The sequence below is a fragment of the Platichthys flesus genome, chromosome 4 (genome assembly GCF_949316205.1).
Source record: "Platichthys flesus chromosome 4, fPlaFle2.1, whole genome shotgun sequence".
Taxonomy (NCBI): domain Eukaryota; kingdom Metazoa; phylum Chordata; class Actinopteri; order Pleuronectiformes; family Pleuronectidae; genus Platichthys; species Platichthys flesus.
In genome coordinates, this window is record NC_084948.1 from 17625468 (window position 1) to 17638593 (window position 13126).

The window sequence follows — 13126 nt, forward strand, 5'->3', positions numbered from 1 at the left end:
GTGCGGAATTTAGGTCTGCAATACTTATCAAGTTGCACCAGTTTTAAAATGTGTTTATAATATAAATGCCACAGTTTTTAATTTGACAATGATATAATGTTTAAAATGCAATGTTTGCCTACACCCCAGCACTAATAATGCATGTTTAATATTCTGGTCTTTTCCTTACAAACAACAGTTTATTCTGCTCGCTTTAGCTCTGTCTTCATCAGTCCCTTCATTACAGCGCTAATGCCTTGTGCAGACGCTGATCCGCTGTACATTAAGATGGACTTAATTGGCTGCTTGTAGTATAAAGGATTAATTTGCTCGTGAACCTCAGAGTTGTAGCCGGACTGTGTGCATCGGCTCTTGATACGCAACAGTTCCCCCCCCCGATTTTCTTTTTCTCTAAAGTCCATCTCCATAATTGTATGTGAAAGAAGCTTGGCGGAGTATTGCTAATGCACAAAAGGCATTTATTAGATCTGCTTCTTTGCCAGTTGGTAAGTGAGCTCAGTGTGTTATAGCCAGCTGACTGGGCTGGATGAATCACACTCCGTCTTTGTTCTTGCACAAACTTCTTCAGTGCTGACTTTTGTTTTTTATTCGGCTCCGGCACAATTTATCAATGTGCACCTTCGAGATTGAATGTTGATTCTCTGCACACTTCATATAATTCATTGCATGACTCATAGGTTACACTATAAATTGTAGATTAATCAACGTTGAATTATTAATTATCCCTGCACTAAAGCTGGACAGAAAAAAATTCAAGAAGGAATAGATTAAAATTCCATCATTATTCTGGAGAACTTTTCGTAAGTCCACTCATGAACTGGTGAGGAATCGAGATAAGTAAAACCACTAACATCTGTCCACTGCCTCGGCTGATGGGAATCTCGTAAACTTAAGTATTAGACAAAGTGAAATGTTAAGGGATCACAAAAGTGTTTAAGATTCATCCTCTGTGGACCGTGAACATCTGTGGTGGAACAACCATCAGACTGACGTAGCTTATCCCTATTAGAGATAGTTATATGGATGGACTGTACAATCCACATTCACCCAATCACACACACACACATTCATAAAGCGCTACTGTATGCTGGGCTTCTTCCATCACACACTGTCAGTGCTGCTGTCAGGGGCAGTTTGGGATCTGGAGGAGCCGGGCATTGAACCATTTACTCATTGGATGACCTGCTCCCCCCCCCCCCCCACCCCCACCCCCACTGAGCCACAGCTGCCCCTGGAACACAGCACTACTTCATAATAAAGGTCTTGGCTGAAAGCATACAAAAGCCAACAAACCAAATTTGATCAACACCAAGTGCTGGATGGAAGGGACATTTCAAACATTACCTGGGGAGGCTAGATAGACAGAGATCGAGTCACATATACAGTATATATATATATAGATAGATATATAAGTTCATGGGAGCATTGAGTGATGCCAAAATATTCTCACCTTCTGATTTCCTATTACGATAACAACCCCCCTCAATGTTTTTGCCCCTGTAGGTTTCCACTGTGCCTCAGGAGAGACGCACTCTCAAGTCCACTGTTCCTGAGGGGGCGGAGCTACAGGCTGAATGTCTGCTGGTCAGACAGGTGAGGCTTGCATCTGTTAGTGTGTGTGTCTGTGCGTGTGTGTGCGTGTGGGGAGGTCTTAACTGAATCTGTGGTTTTGAATGTAAAAGCTTTCAGTCACTGTCTGAGGTCTGTCAGCTTTGGCTGTTTCCAATAAAGGACATCCTGAAACCAGCTGGAGCGGTATCTCCACGCCTCTAAAGTAAACCAGATGTGTGCGCATGGCTTGATGTGTATTAGCCCGTGTGCGCATGTGCATCTGCGAGACCCACAGGGTTCGTTTCAGATCGACCGGCCTTAATGTCAAGGGCTCGGTGGAGAAATCATATTTGCGGAGACGGAAACTCCCCAGACGGTACTGTCACAGCTCACTGGAGACTAGCGTTGGTGTGTGTGTGTCTGACTCTGTCTTGTGTGTGTGTGTCTGTGTGTCTTTGTGTATGTTTGTGGTAGCTGAGTACATTTTTGGTTTGTTTATAACTTGACATTGTTAACAAAAGATCAAGCTCATTCTAAACAAATGGATTAAAGACAATAGCAACACGACATTCAACAAGCAGTAAGACTAGAGGATGTGAAACCATCCAGTGTGTGTGTGTGGAGTTGTGTGTGTGGTTGTGTGTGTGTGGTTGTGTGTGAGACAGAGAGAGACCAAACCTTCTCTTCGTGCTCTATTAAAGATCTGCTTCAACCCACAAGACAGACGAGATGAAGATGTAAAGGTTTCTCCGTTAGCAGAGTCCTTTTGGGCGTATTCTTAATTCAGTCCCCTTTCATAATTTAAATAATCTAATGATGATTCCCAGTCTGCACATCAGTAACTCAGCCTCAGGAGAGCTGATTTCTGATGATACTTTCATTGTACTTCAGCTTCCCTCGCTGTCTGCTCACGTTTTTGAGCTAATCCGGGTCAGAGTTCCCTGTCGTTTTGGAAAATGGATATATTAAATCATATCCTGTTTAATCTCCGTCCTCTCCTTTAGGCCTGTCAGTATTACAACTCTGAGCTAAATGTGGTCCAGTTCAAGTATGATGAATACGCCGGAGACTACCGCCTGCTGCCCAGGTAATCCCTTTTGGCATTGTTCTACCCTGTCTGTCGTGTGTGCTCTATGGGTTTCGACCATCTAAACCAGTTCTGTGTCCAAGTCCTGAATATAATGAACCGTTTTGTACACTTTGGGTTGTTCTGTCAGAAGGAAGCAAGGATTTTGGAGAGTTCTCACCACGATGGGATTTTTCTTCTTGTGTCTGCACCATTAGCGTCCAAAACATTTAACCGCTACTTGGTTAGAGTTTCACATAAATGAGGTTTCAAACGTCTGAAGCAAAGTTCTAAATCTTGACATATAACAGTAACATTATTGTGGCATGTCCCACCTCATCTCTCCTTCCCTTGTTTCCTTCAAGCTTCTTAACAAGTACCTTATTCATACAATAGGGCAAAAAAAAGTCAAGAATTATCCGTAATAATATACATTTGTTTAACTTATGTGGCAGGAAGTTGGCATCAGAAAGAAGTTCCCTTCGTCCTTTTTGCAGACGTCACTCATCCATTCAGATATCCATCTACTCTTCCATTTAAATCAGTCCATCAGTCAGTCACCAAGAGTTTTTTCAGTCCCACTGAGACTGACCCACAACAGCCCTGCAGTTACTGCTCTCAACCACAGGAATGTCCCTTCTCTGTCCCCTGGGTTGCCACTGTATTCTTCTAGTCAGTTCACATGACCTTTTGAAAAGCCTCCCAGGATGAACTATTAAAGTGAGATGCGTCTTAAACACACGTTAGGGCACAATAATGGGAAAACATCGTTCCATAAATGTCTGACGTCCTTTGTCTTTTTGAAATTGTTGGAAACCCACAGTATTTATTATTAGATTTAATAATGATATTGTTTGTCTGCTGAGCTATGAACTTAGCAAACATAAATGTATGTTCAGTGATTCAAAGAGCATGTTGAAGTGAAGCGGTGGTGCCACAGGAATTTAAAACATTTATGATTGGAGTGGACGAATATTCATCTGCTGCAGGCCACTATTAGAGCTACCCCCCCCACCCACGATCAACAGAATGTTTCTAAGCATAGTTCCCTCGAAGAGACTTTTATTTTTTTCATGCAGCTTTTTTACGGCTGTGCGACTTTTAGCCGAGTGCAGCCTGGCTGTCTGCAGCTCCCAGCACAGACACACAAAGACATTTCATCCCGTGGCTCGCACACAAAGACAGGTCAGCCTGGGAAATTAGTGGAGCGAGATCGAACGAGGACGACCTATTGTCCACTCCTGACAGGATAGATGTAGCACAGGCAGCCGTCCACAATCATTTACTTCAATCAAATGGTTCATTAATTGAAATTCTCCCATCAGTATATTACATCATCACAGATCCACATTTTCTCAGTTGATCTTTCTCCGATCTTTTGTAGGAAACTGTACAAAGCAGAGAAGCTGCCGTCTCATTCTTTCGAGATTGACTATGAGGATGTGGACAAGGATGAGGTTAGTAATGGTCGACCTATTGACAAATGCCTTTTCTACTGAATGCATTACCTGCTGCGTACGTCCGGGCCCCCATGTTTAAATCTGTTTATCGCAGCCTTAAAGCTGTTAAGATATACTTTGCAAGTGCAGTTAGCTCATTACAAGTCAGAGGGACATTGTTTATGAAGATAATTTCACTGACAAATAGCCATCTTGATATAGAACAAGTCTAGAGAGGATCCTTTTCTTTATTGATCACTTGTTTCTGTGTCATGGAAGACTAATGTATCCAAACTGATCGTGTTTTGCAGGATACCACTTCCCTGTCCTCGTCCAAAGGAGGAGGAGGAGGTGGCGGAGGAGGAGGCGGAGGGATCGGTGTGTTTCGGTCAGGCTGGCTCTACAAAGGGAACTTCAACAGCACCGTCAACAACAGCATTACTGTTCGGGTGAGAAGATGTCAGATGCTTTTCATGCACTCGAGCACTGTTTCAGTCCGGCTTTTTCACCCTTTCACTCATATTTCCCCGTTTGTTCACCTGAAAAGTTTTACCTCATTCTCTGACCTGGTGCTTTCAACTTGAATTGTAATATATCTGTACATATACATACATTTAAATAAATAAGTCAAAATGATTTGTCTCCTACGACATCATTCATACGCCTGTTCAATATCATTTCTCTCTGTGCAGTCATTCAAGAGGAGGTTCTTCCAGCTCACGCAGCTGACGGACAACTCCTACATCATGAACTTCTACAAAGATGAAAAGATTTCCAAGGAACCAAAAGGCTGCATCTTCCTCGACTCGTGCACTGGTGTGGTACAGGTGGGTTTGAAAGCATGCCACGTAAATAAGAGGGAAGTATATATTAAAAATATATCTCTTTATAGTTACATATACTTTAAGGGGGGTTTTCAGGCTTCTTTCTCTGCAAATTAGAAAAAGTAAAAAATGCTGCAAAGATTAAGAGTTTGATTTAATCTAAGCTTTTGGTAACAAAGTCGAGGCATCCCTTTGATATATAACTGAGCAAGAAATTATCTTTTAAAATCCCTTTAACACTGTCGAATAAATCCATCTATCCTTCCAAAGGTACAGTAGGGAACAAACTGTTAGGGCTTTTTCAAAAACTACATACAACATCCTGTTTATGAGTACCCATAGCCCTGGCAGATAAATACAACTGCTCATACTCACCCACATGTCAAACAGGGTTATTGTTCCATTAGGCATCCCCAAACTAAGCTAAGCAAGGCTACATTTATTTTTCAGTATCTTCATGTGTTAAAAGGAAAAACAGTCATATTTTCCAAAAACCCAGCCAAGCTCTTGTTATTGTTGTATAACCACATTATCCTTTCCTTCCCAATAAAGAATAACCGTCTGAGGAAACACGCCTTTGAGCTGAAGATGAACGAGGTTACGTACTTTGTGCTGGCCGCAGAGAGCGAGCAGGATATGGAGGAGTGGATCAGCACGTTGACCCGCATCCTACAGATCAGCCCCCACGACGGGCCGGCTCCAGACCGCAAGAGCCTGGACCTCACTGACCATCGGCAGGGTGAGATCGGCTCTTTTTTTTTGTATTTACGAATAAAGGTTTGCACACGATGGAGGGGATGAAATAATTAATGGAAAGGGCAAAGTGGATGTAAGCGCGGACGGTCATTTAGAGGAGAGAGGCAGCATCATTCCAACACATATAAATCACGGTGTCCTTAAGAGAGGAATGATTTTTATAGTCAGCAAAAAACGTCACCTTTATCCTGTCTGTCTGACCTCGTCTGAGTGAATAATATCTGCCGTCTAGCGGGGAAGTTCGCCGGGTGAGGCTCAGTCCCGAACGTCACTGCCAGGAAACGGAGCCTGACTCCAAACAGCGACTCCACCTTGATTTAAAGCTTCATACCTTGTCATTAAAAACTTAATATGGAAGCAGAATTCATAAAAGTCATCCTTATACGCCAGCTCTATGAGAGGGTTTGGCATGGGGCCACAGCCTGTGACTTAACACACACTGACCGAGCACTGAGAGCTGGCCCGCTGATGTAATAGCTTCAGCTGTCACTGCTCTGTGGTGTGTTAGCGTGCCTCTAAATCAGGCTCGGAGCATGTGGTGACCCACCATTAATGACCCATTCTGTTCCGAATGGCCTTTAGGGAGAACTGCTTCTGGCACATGCAGGTTACATTTCTGCAGGAGCTCGTCTCCATAAATACCACTAATGGAGTTATATTTTATTCTGAGATGTTTATATGTCAACTGTCTCTACTAAGAGTGTATTCAGTGCACTGGCGCACCTATTTAATAGAATATTATATGGCTTTTAACCCATGGGGGGGAAGGGAATGCTTGGATAAACCTTCCCATCCACTCAGTGATGGCAGTGATCGCTCACGAGCAGGAGTCACGCTCTGGAGTCCTGATCGTGTTTGTTTTCTTTCCAGACGTGTTCGACCTGTCGCTGAGTGACTGCTGTTTGCAGGAGAGCGAGGACGCTACGGAGAACGGCATCAATCCAGAGCTCGCAAAGGTCGGCTACACTGACAACTCTCCTTTTTCAAACACTTCTGTATGACTCAGCTGCTGCTGGCTATAGTCGATGTGATGGTATTTAACTGCAACTGTGAGTGTTGTTTTAAGGTAGCCTTTAGAATTTTTGACTGAGTGACTTTTTTCAGTCACTTCAGTTTGAAGGGGATGACACCCCCCCTTCATCCACCTACGAATCACCTACTGCTCATGCAGCATGCTCATGATGTGATACACATTCCTGCTGATGTTTTCACTCTTGCGTCAATTACCAATTGACGATGATAACTTCCCAAGCAATGCTTCAGCAACACACAAGAAAAAAATGTGTCAGCGTAGCATGGATGTAAACATTGCCAGTTCCCAGGCATTCAAAGTCGGCTTTGCAAATATTTTATGAGGATGGAAAAGGTGTTTTTATCGGCCTCTGGGATGCACATACTGCATTTCGGTGAGAAACACTGAACATAAACATAAAACTCCACAGGCTACCTTTAACTTCCAAAACCATTAGAACAAACTAAAAACACATATAAACTTTTACACGTGTGAAAGACAGAACAAACAGGGAAAAATCTTTTGTTATTTTATTACCATCATGACCGATAATAAGATTTTCTCTGACTGTCTTGTGTTTTTCTTGCCATCTGCCTTGTCCCAGTATATCTCAGAGACAGATGAAGGAATCCGCTCTGCCAGAAGAGAGGAGCGGCTGAATCTGTTCTCTCTTGACCCTGACACTCCTGTACGTATAGAGTCTACTCAAACCTTGACATCATGTATTGTTGTACTTTGTGATTTTATTATAAAGCTTGTTCCCCACATTTAAGCAGCTCTCCTTAATAAAAACAACATTCGTTGTTGTATCCAAGTATCAAACTGTCATTTCACCAACCCAAGGTTCTGAGGAGCCCACGGACCGAGCACCCCTCAGCTGACAACACGTCGGTGCGTCCGTTTGAGGAGAAGCTGGGCAGGAGGTTTATGATAAGCTGCAGATCACTGAACCTCATGCTGCAGAGCTGCATCAACGAGACTGAAACTGGACCGGTCACTAATGTGAGGAATAGAAACACACGCTCAATTATTCAGCCCTGCTTCAATGTTGTTTTTTTCTTACCTCAAATTCCCCCCCGTCGTTTATCTTTACTGCTTATCGTTTTCGAGGGTGACAGGGGAGCTGAGGCTATTAAGAAATAATCTCTCTTTATTTCCTTTATACTTAATACATTTGAGGATATTTAAATGTCCATGTAAGACACAACAGCCCTAGTAATAATTGTATATTAATGAAAGGGGGTATTTTGCAGAGTGAATCCAAAGATAATGTACAGGAACTGACTGAGCTGAATCTCTTGCACTAGATCGAGCCCTTCTTCGTATCCCTGGCCCTGCTGGATGTGCGAGAAGGGAGGAAGGTGTCGGCGGACTTCCACGTAGACCTCAACCACGAGGCGGTGCGTCAGATGGTCGGAGGCTGCAGCAACGGGACGGGCAGTCCGGTGAACGGGCCCGTAGGTCAGGAAAATGGCCTCTGCTCTCCTGCCGAGAAGAAGCCGGGAGACTGTCACCTCAGCCTGGACCTGGACCACTGGCTTTGTTTTCCAAATCAGGTACAAGCTTGTTACGAGTCCTAGGAGGAATACGGTCCTTCACTCTGCATTCCACATGCCCAATGACCGTAATCTGCTTTTCCAATGCTGTCAATGCAGGCCATCTTCTCAGTGACCAACCCCCACACGGACATAGTGTTGGTGGCAAGAGTGGAAAAGGTGCTGATGGGAAATATTGCTTGCGGCGCCGAACCTTATATCAAGAACACAGACTCCAGCAAGGTCAGAAAGTCGTTTCTCTTCATCAGTTGGTCGTTCACACAGACAGATTTGCTTTAATATCTGCTTTCTCGACATCATCGCATTTCCTCCGAATTTTTTTTTTTTACAACAATGAGCTAAACCTTTTATTTTGTCTTCTTTCTTGGAGTAAGCTGAAAAAAAATGGCTCATGAGCTTCTGAGGATGTTTATTTGTCAGGAAAATTGTCTTAATCTAGTCATGCAAGTTAATGTGTGACATTTACAAAAATGGTTTTCCTGTAAGACCAGAGTTTATCTTCATCACAGAGTGCCAGTCAGGAAATAAATCATTTTTTTCCAAGACCCTATCCAAGCCATTTCTTTGACTCCCCGCTGGCAGCGCTCCACGTTGTCCTTGTTTAAGAAGGTTGAGTGAATCTCCAGATATTCATCCTGCTTCCAAACAAGCACTGCTCTATGCCGTTACTCTGTGGAGATCAGTGAGACTTGAGGTCACATCACATCCCATTGTATTTAAAATTATCAACATTGCTGTGTCTCTCTTTCGCTTACTGTGTCTTGAACAGACTGTTCAGAAGATTTTGAGGTCCAACAAACAGTTTTGCACTAAACTGGGGAAGTACCGCATGCCGTTCGCCTGGTCTGTCAGGTCAGTGTTCAAGGACAACCACGGGGCACTGGACCGGGAGTCTCGTTTCTCACCTCTCTTCAAACAGGAGAGCAACAAGATTTCCACAGACGACCTGATGAAGCTGGTGGCCGAGTACAGGAGGTGAGGCGCCAGTAGAGAAGGTCAAATACTGAAGATTCTCCTCCAGACAAGATGAATCCAGATTTCTAACAACATGTTGTTCATATCTTTGTGTGTGTGCAGAGCAGAGAAGACCAGCAAACTGCAGACCATCCCTGGGACTGTGGATATCTTGGTTGACTACGTTCCAATGGAGCATCCTAGTATGTTCAATACACGTTCACATTCTACTTTATATCTACCATCTTTTTCTTGCCCACTCCTCTACTGTGTCAATTGATTTTTTATGTTTTGACTGATATGAGCTGATCTGCACCAATATGAAAACATTGATAATGCACAATGAACAATGCAGAAAAGATGCATTTATGTTCTCAAAATATTGTGTTTGTTTCTCATTTTAAGTTCTCTATAATTGGTAGTATTTGTGTTTTCTTTTTATTCACAGATATTTTTAACTTTTTGCTTGGCTTGGGGTTTTCTTTCTGAAACTGTAAAAGGGACTGGCAGTAATTGAGATGTAGTCCTGCTAACAAACACTTGAGCTGCAACACAGCTGCTGCACTAAGAGCTGTTCACCTGCGTACTCAAAGTTCAGAAGCCCGACTGTTTATTGAAATTTTATTAAAATTGAACATATCACGTTCCCAAATCGCGACACTACACTTTTCTTCTTTAACAATACACACATGCCAATGGTGAGGCTGAAAAGATGAATGGTTCTGGAGATATGTGAGCCAGACAGACAGAGAGAGATATCTGGAATTATTAGATAGATACAATTTATGGTTAAACTGTCCAATATAAAGCCTCAGTTACCTCTATATCTCATATGGATTCGATAACGCAGCTCAGGAATCACTGCCAATGTTTTTATATATCCGCTGATATATCAGTATTGGATATCGGTGTTGGCATCAGGCTCTGTTTTAAACCCTTTTCTTCTCTTTGCCTTCAGACTGCGTGACATCCTCCTATGTGCCGGTGAAGCCCTTTGAGGAGCTGATTAAACACCAGCCGACGGTGGAGGTGGAGGAGTTTGTCCAGGACACCACCAAGTACACGCAGCCACACCGCGTCTACAGGAACCACATCTACGTCTACCCCAAACACCTCAAATACGACAGCCAGAAGAGCTTTGCCAAGGTACAAACAGTACACAGCTTACACTATACCTTGTGTATTTTTGTACACACTTCATGTACTATTATTGCTCGGTAATATGTATTTTTTGTAAGGCCAGTTTTTAATGGAACAATGGTTCTATGTTCACAGGCTCGTAACCTCGCAGTCTACGTTGAGTTCCGCAGCTCAGACGAAGAAGTTGCCAAACCTTTAAAGGTAGAAAGTTGTCCAAAAACATGCTGATGGGACGTTCATTGGTTTTTCTGAGAGTCCACTTTCTCCATTTTATGCTCTTGATATCATGGGAACCTGGCCCGAGCATGACTTTGTTGTTTCCCCTTTTCCGTCGCTATTTTTGCAGTGCATCTACGGCAAGCCCGGAGGTCCAGTGTTCACCACAGCAGCCTGCTCCACAGTCCTGCATCACTCGCAGAGCCCCGACTTCTATGACGAGGTGAGGACAAATCTCCACAGTAGAAAAGGACGAGTATCAGGAAACCACCCATGAAGTCTATAAGTAGCTGAAGGTGGATTCCTCATCGCTGTCCATCATATGAGCCATTATTTGCTAATGTGTCCCCAGGTGAAGATTGAACTTCCGACCCAACTTCATGAAAAGCACCATCTTCTTTTCTCTTTCTACCACGTCACCTGTGACATCAATGCTAAGACTAATGTCAAGAGGAAAGAGGCCCTGGAGACCCCAGGTGAGATGCTGGAAAATCCCCAGACAGTATTTCACGGCGCATTTATCATATTTCCAGGTTTCATTGTTTTTTGTCTTTACCACCAATTCTGTGATTTTTCATTTTTGTACGCGTGTGTTTATTTGTCAGTCGGGTACTCTTGGCTGCCTCTCCTCAAAGAAGGCCGTTTGTCATCTCAGGAGTTCAGCATCCCCGTCTCCTGTAACCTGCCGCCTGGATACCTCGCCATCAAGGAGGCCAGCAACACCAAGGTGAGCGGGTCGGGAGTACGAGGAATAGAAATACAAAACACTGTTGAATAATACAATCATTTTTGAGAGATTGGGGATGTAGAGCATCATAGAATCTGATATATTCAGTCGGTGACCTGCTGTCTTCTCTTCTTACAGAATGGAGCGGATGTGAAATGGGTCGATGGAGGAAAAGCTATTTACAAAGTGTCCACCAATGTCGTCTCCACCGTTTACACTCAGGTGAGACCGTCTTCTGAGTTTTCTTGTCTTTTTCTAGCCTACATGTCTGTGTTGGACCGGTGATACGTCCAAGGTGCAGTATGCTCCGCCTCTTTGCCCCTACATGCTGGGATAGGTTAGAGCTCCACAAAGTAGTGTAGAAAATGGATGGATGGATGTTTACTTAGCACAACATGCATATACCATGTCAGTGCCTCAGCGTTTAAACACAACATAACCCAACCTATTGTCTATTATCCGACTTTTGAAATTCTCTTACATTTGAGCTTAGGTCTGCTGCGACAGTTTCATCTTTTAGAAGCTTTTAATTCCTGTGTGGTTTACAAAAACTACCTCGCCCTGCCTTTGCTTTAATTTTTATCTTATTTATTTTTGTTCCACTTCATTCATTCTATATTATTTATATATAGCTATATCATTTGTAAGTGTCCAACACTCACCCCTAGAGACCCCCGACTGTATATGAAGATGGATGAAATATATATCCAATTTATCCCTGATACAAACGCTACCATCTTGCCCATTTGGAGCCAGAGGTCTTGCCAATACACATGCTCGACCAATCAAGAATGAATATCTGCTCTCAATCATGCGGTTTCTCTCTTTGTAGCATCAAATAACTCTCAAAATCAAACTTACTGGAAAACAACGAGCATTTGATTATAGATCAGTGTAATAAGAATAACCTAAAATGAAATAAAACCATCATTGACAAAAATGTATTTGATGTCTACTTCGACTTTTTTTTATTTATGTCGATGTCCCATTCGCAAACAAGGAGGAGGCACGGTTAATGACATGTACTGCAGCCAGCCACCAGAGGGAGATCATGGCACTTTGGCTTCACCTTTGGGGAGCAGTCATGTCGTCCACCTTTATACACAGTCTATGGCACAGAGTCTATTGTGCAGTGTTTCTTCAAGTATGGAAAAACCACAGTGCTCTTGCCAGAATCGTACACTTGTTGCTTTGTTCTTGAAAACCATTTCAGCTGTTTGCGATCAGGATGATACTGAAACATCCATCAAACGATTTATATTTTAAATATCGTGAGCTGCTGATTACTTAAAGCAGGACCAGTCCTCTAAGTATTATTACAGATGCTCAGCAGTGACTTTGATGGGTTCTCCTTTCTCTGCCAGGACCCCCACCTGAACAGATTCTTCCAGCAGTGCCAGAAGAGAGAGCTGGACCTCTCAGTACCTCCTACCTCCAACTTCCTCAACTGCCTGAAGGTCAGAGAAAATGAGCTGCATCCCCTCAGCTCTGCTTTTATTGGGTCTGAGATGTAAACCAGGACCTACTCAAGGCTGCTTCATGTCCAATCACGGCATCTAAATGTCGTTTCGTTTTCTGCCTTTTATTTGTTTTCGCCTTCCCATCTCGTCTTCCAACCTCTCAACCTCTTACGCTTCTTTTTCCACCCTCCCCCCAGGGTCTCCTCAGCATGGAGAGGATACCAGTGATCATCCGTTTTCTGCCAGTGCTCTTCAACCAGCTGTTCAAGGTTCTGACTCAGAATGACAACGACGAGGTCACCACTGCCACCACCAGGTAGGAAGCGGTACTGCGGTGTGTGCAACAGAATGCATTGACAGAAGGGGTTTTGGGTTCAGTGGATTTGATGAAGCACAACGCGAGGGAAGCACACAGTGTATGAAAT

The 13126-nt window shown here is 43.3% G+C and overlaps 1 protein-coding gene across 7 annotated transcripts in view; it reads left to right on the forward strand.

Annotated features, from left to right (window-relative positions):
* Nucleotides 1-13126, forward strand: part of dock10 (dedicator of cytokinesis 10) — a 59508-nt gene that overhangs the window by 28442 nt on the left and 17940 nt on the right. For all 7 annotated transcript variants that reach the window (XM_062385920.1, XM_062385917.1, XM_062385922.1 and 4 more), the window contains exons 3-23: nucleotides 1504-1593; nucleotides 2556-2638; nucleotides 4002-4074; nucleotides 4368-4505; nucleotides 4749-4883; nucleotides 5433-5619; nucleotides 6507-6592; nucleotides 7253-7336; nucleotides 7492-7650; nucleotides 7956-8204; nucleotides 8304-8426; nucleotides 8974-9179; nucleotides 9282-9361; nucleotides 10117-10304; nucleotides 10434-10499; nucleotides 10645-10737; nucleotides 10867-10990; nucleotides 11120-11241; nucleotides 11380-11463; nucleotides 12606-12698; nucleotides 12899-13017. In XM_062385920.1, the coding sequence (XP_062241904.1) occupies nucleotides 1504-1593; nucleotides 2556-2638; nucleotides 4002-4074; nucleotides 4368-4505; nucleotides 4749-4883; nucleotides 5433-5619; nucleotides 6507-6592; nucleotides 7253-7336; nucleotides 7492-7650; nucleotides 7956-8204; nucleotides 8304-8426; nucleotides 8974-9179; nucleotides 9282-9361; nucleotides 10117-10304; nucleotides 10434-10499; nucleotides 10645-10737; nucleotides 10867-10990; nucleotides 11120-11241; nucleotides 11380-11463; nucleotides 12606-12698; nucleotides 12899-13017 (2582 nt within the window). The remainder of the gene's footprint in view (nucleotides 1-1503; nucleotides 1594-2555; nucleotides 2639-4001; nucleotides 4075-4367; nucleotides 4506-4748; nucleotides 4884-5432; nucleotides 5620-6506; nucleotides 6593-7252; nucleotides 7337-7491; nucleotides 7651-7955; nucleotides 8205-8303; nucleotides 8427-8973; nucleotides 9180-9281; nucleotides 9362-10116; nucleotides 10305-10433; nucleotides 10500-10644; nucleotides 10738-10866; nucleotides 10991-11119; nucleotides 11242-11379; nucleotides 11464-12605; nucleotides 12699-12898; nucleotides 13018-13126) is intronic.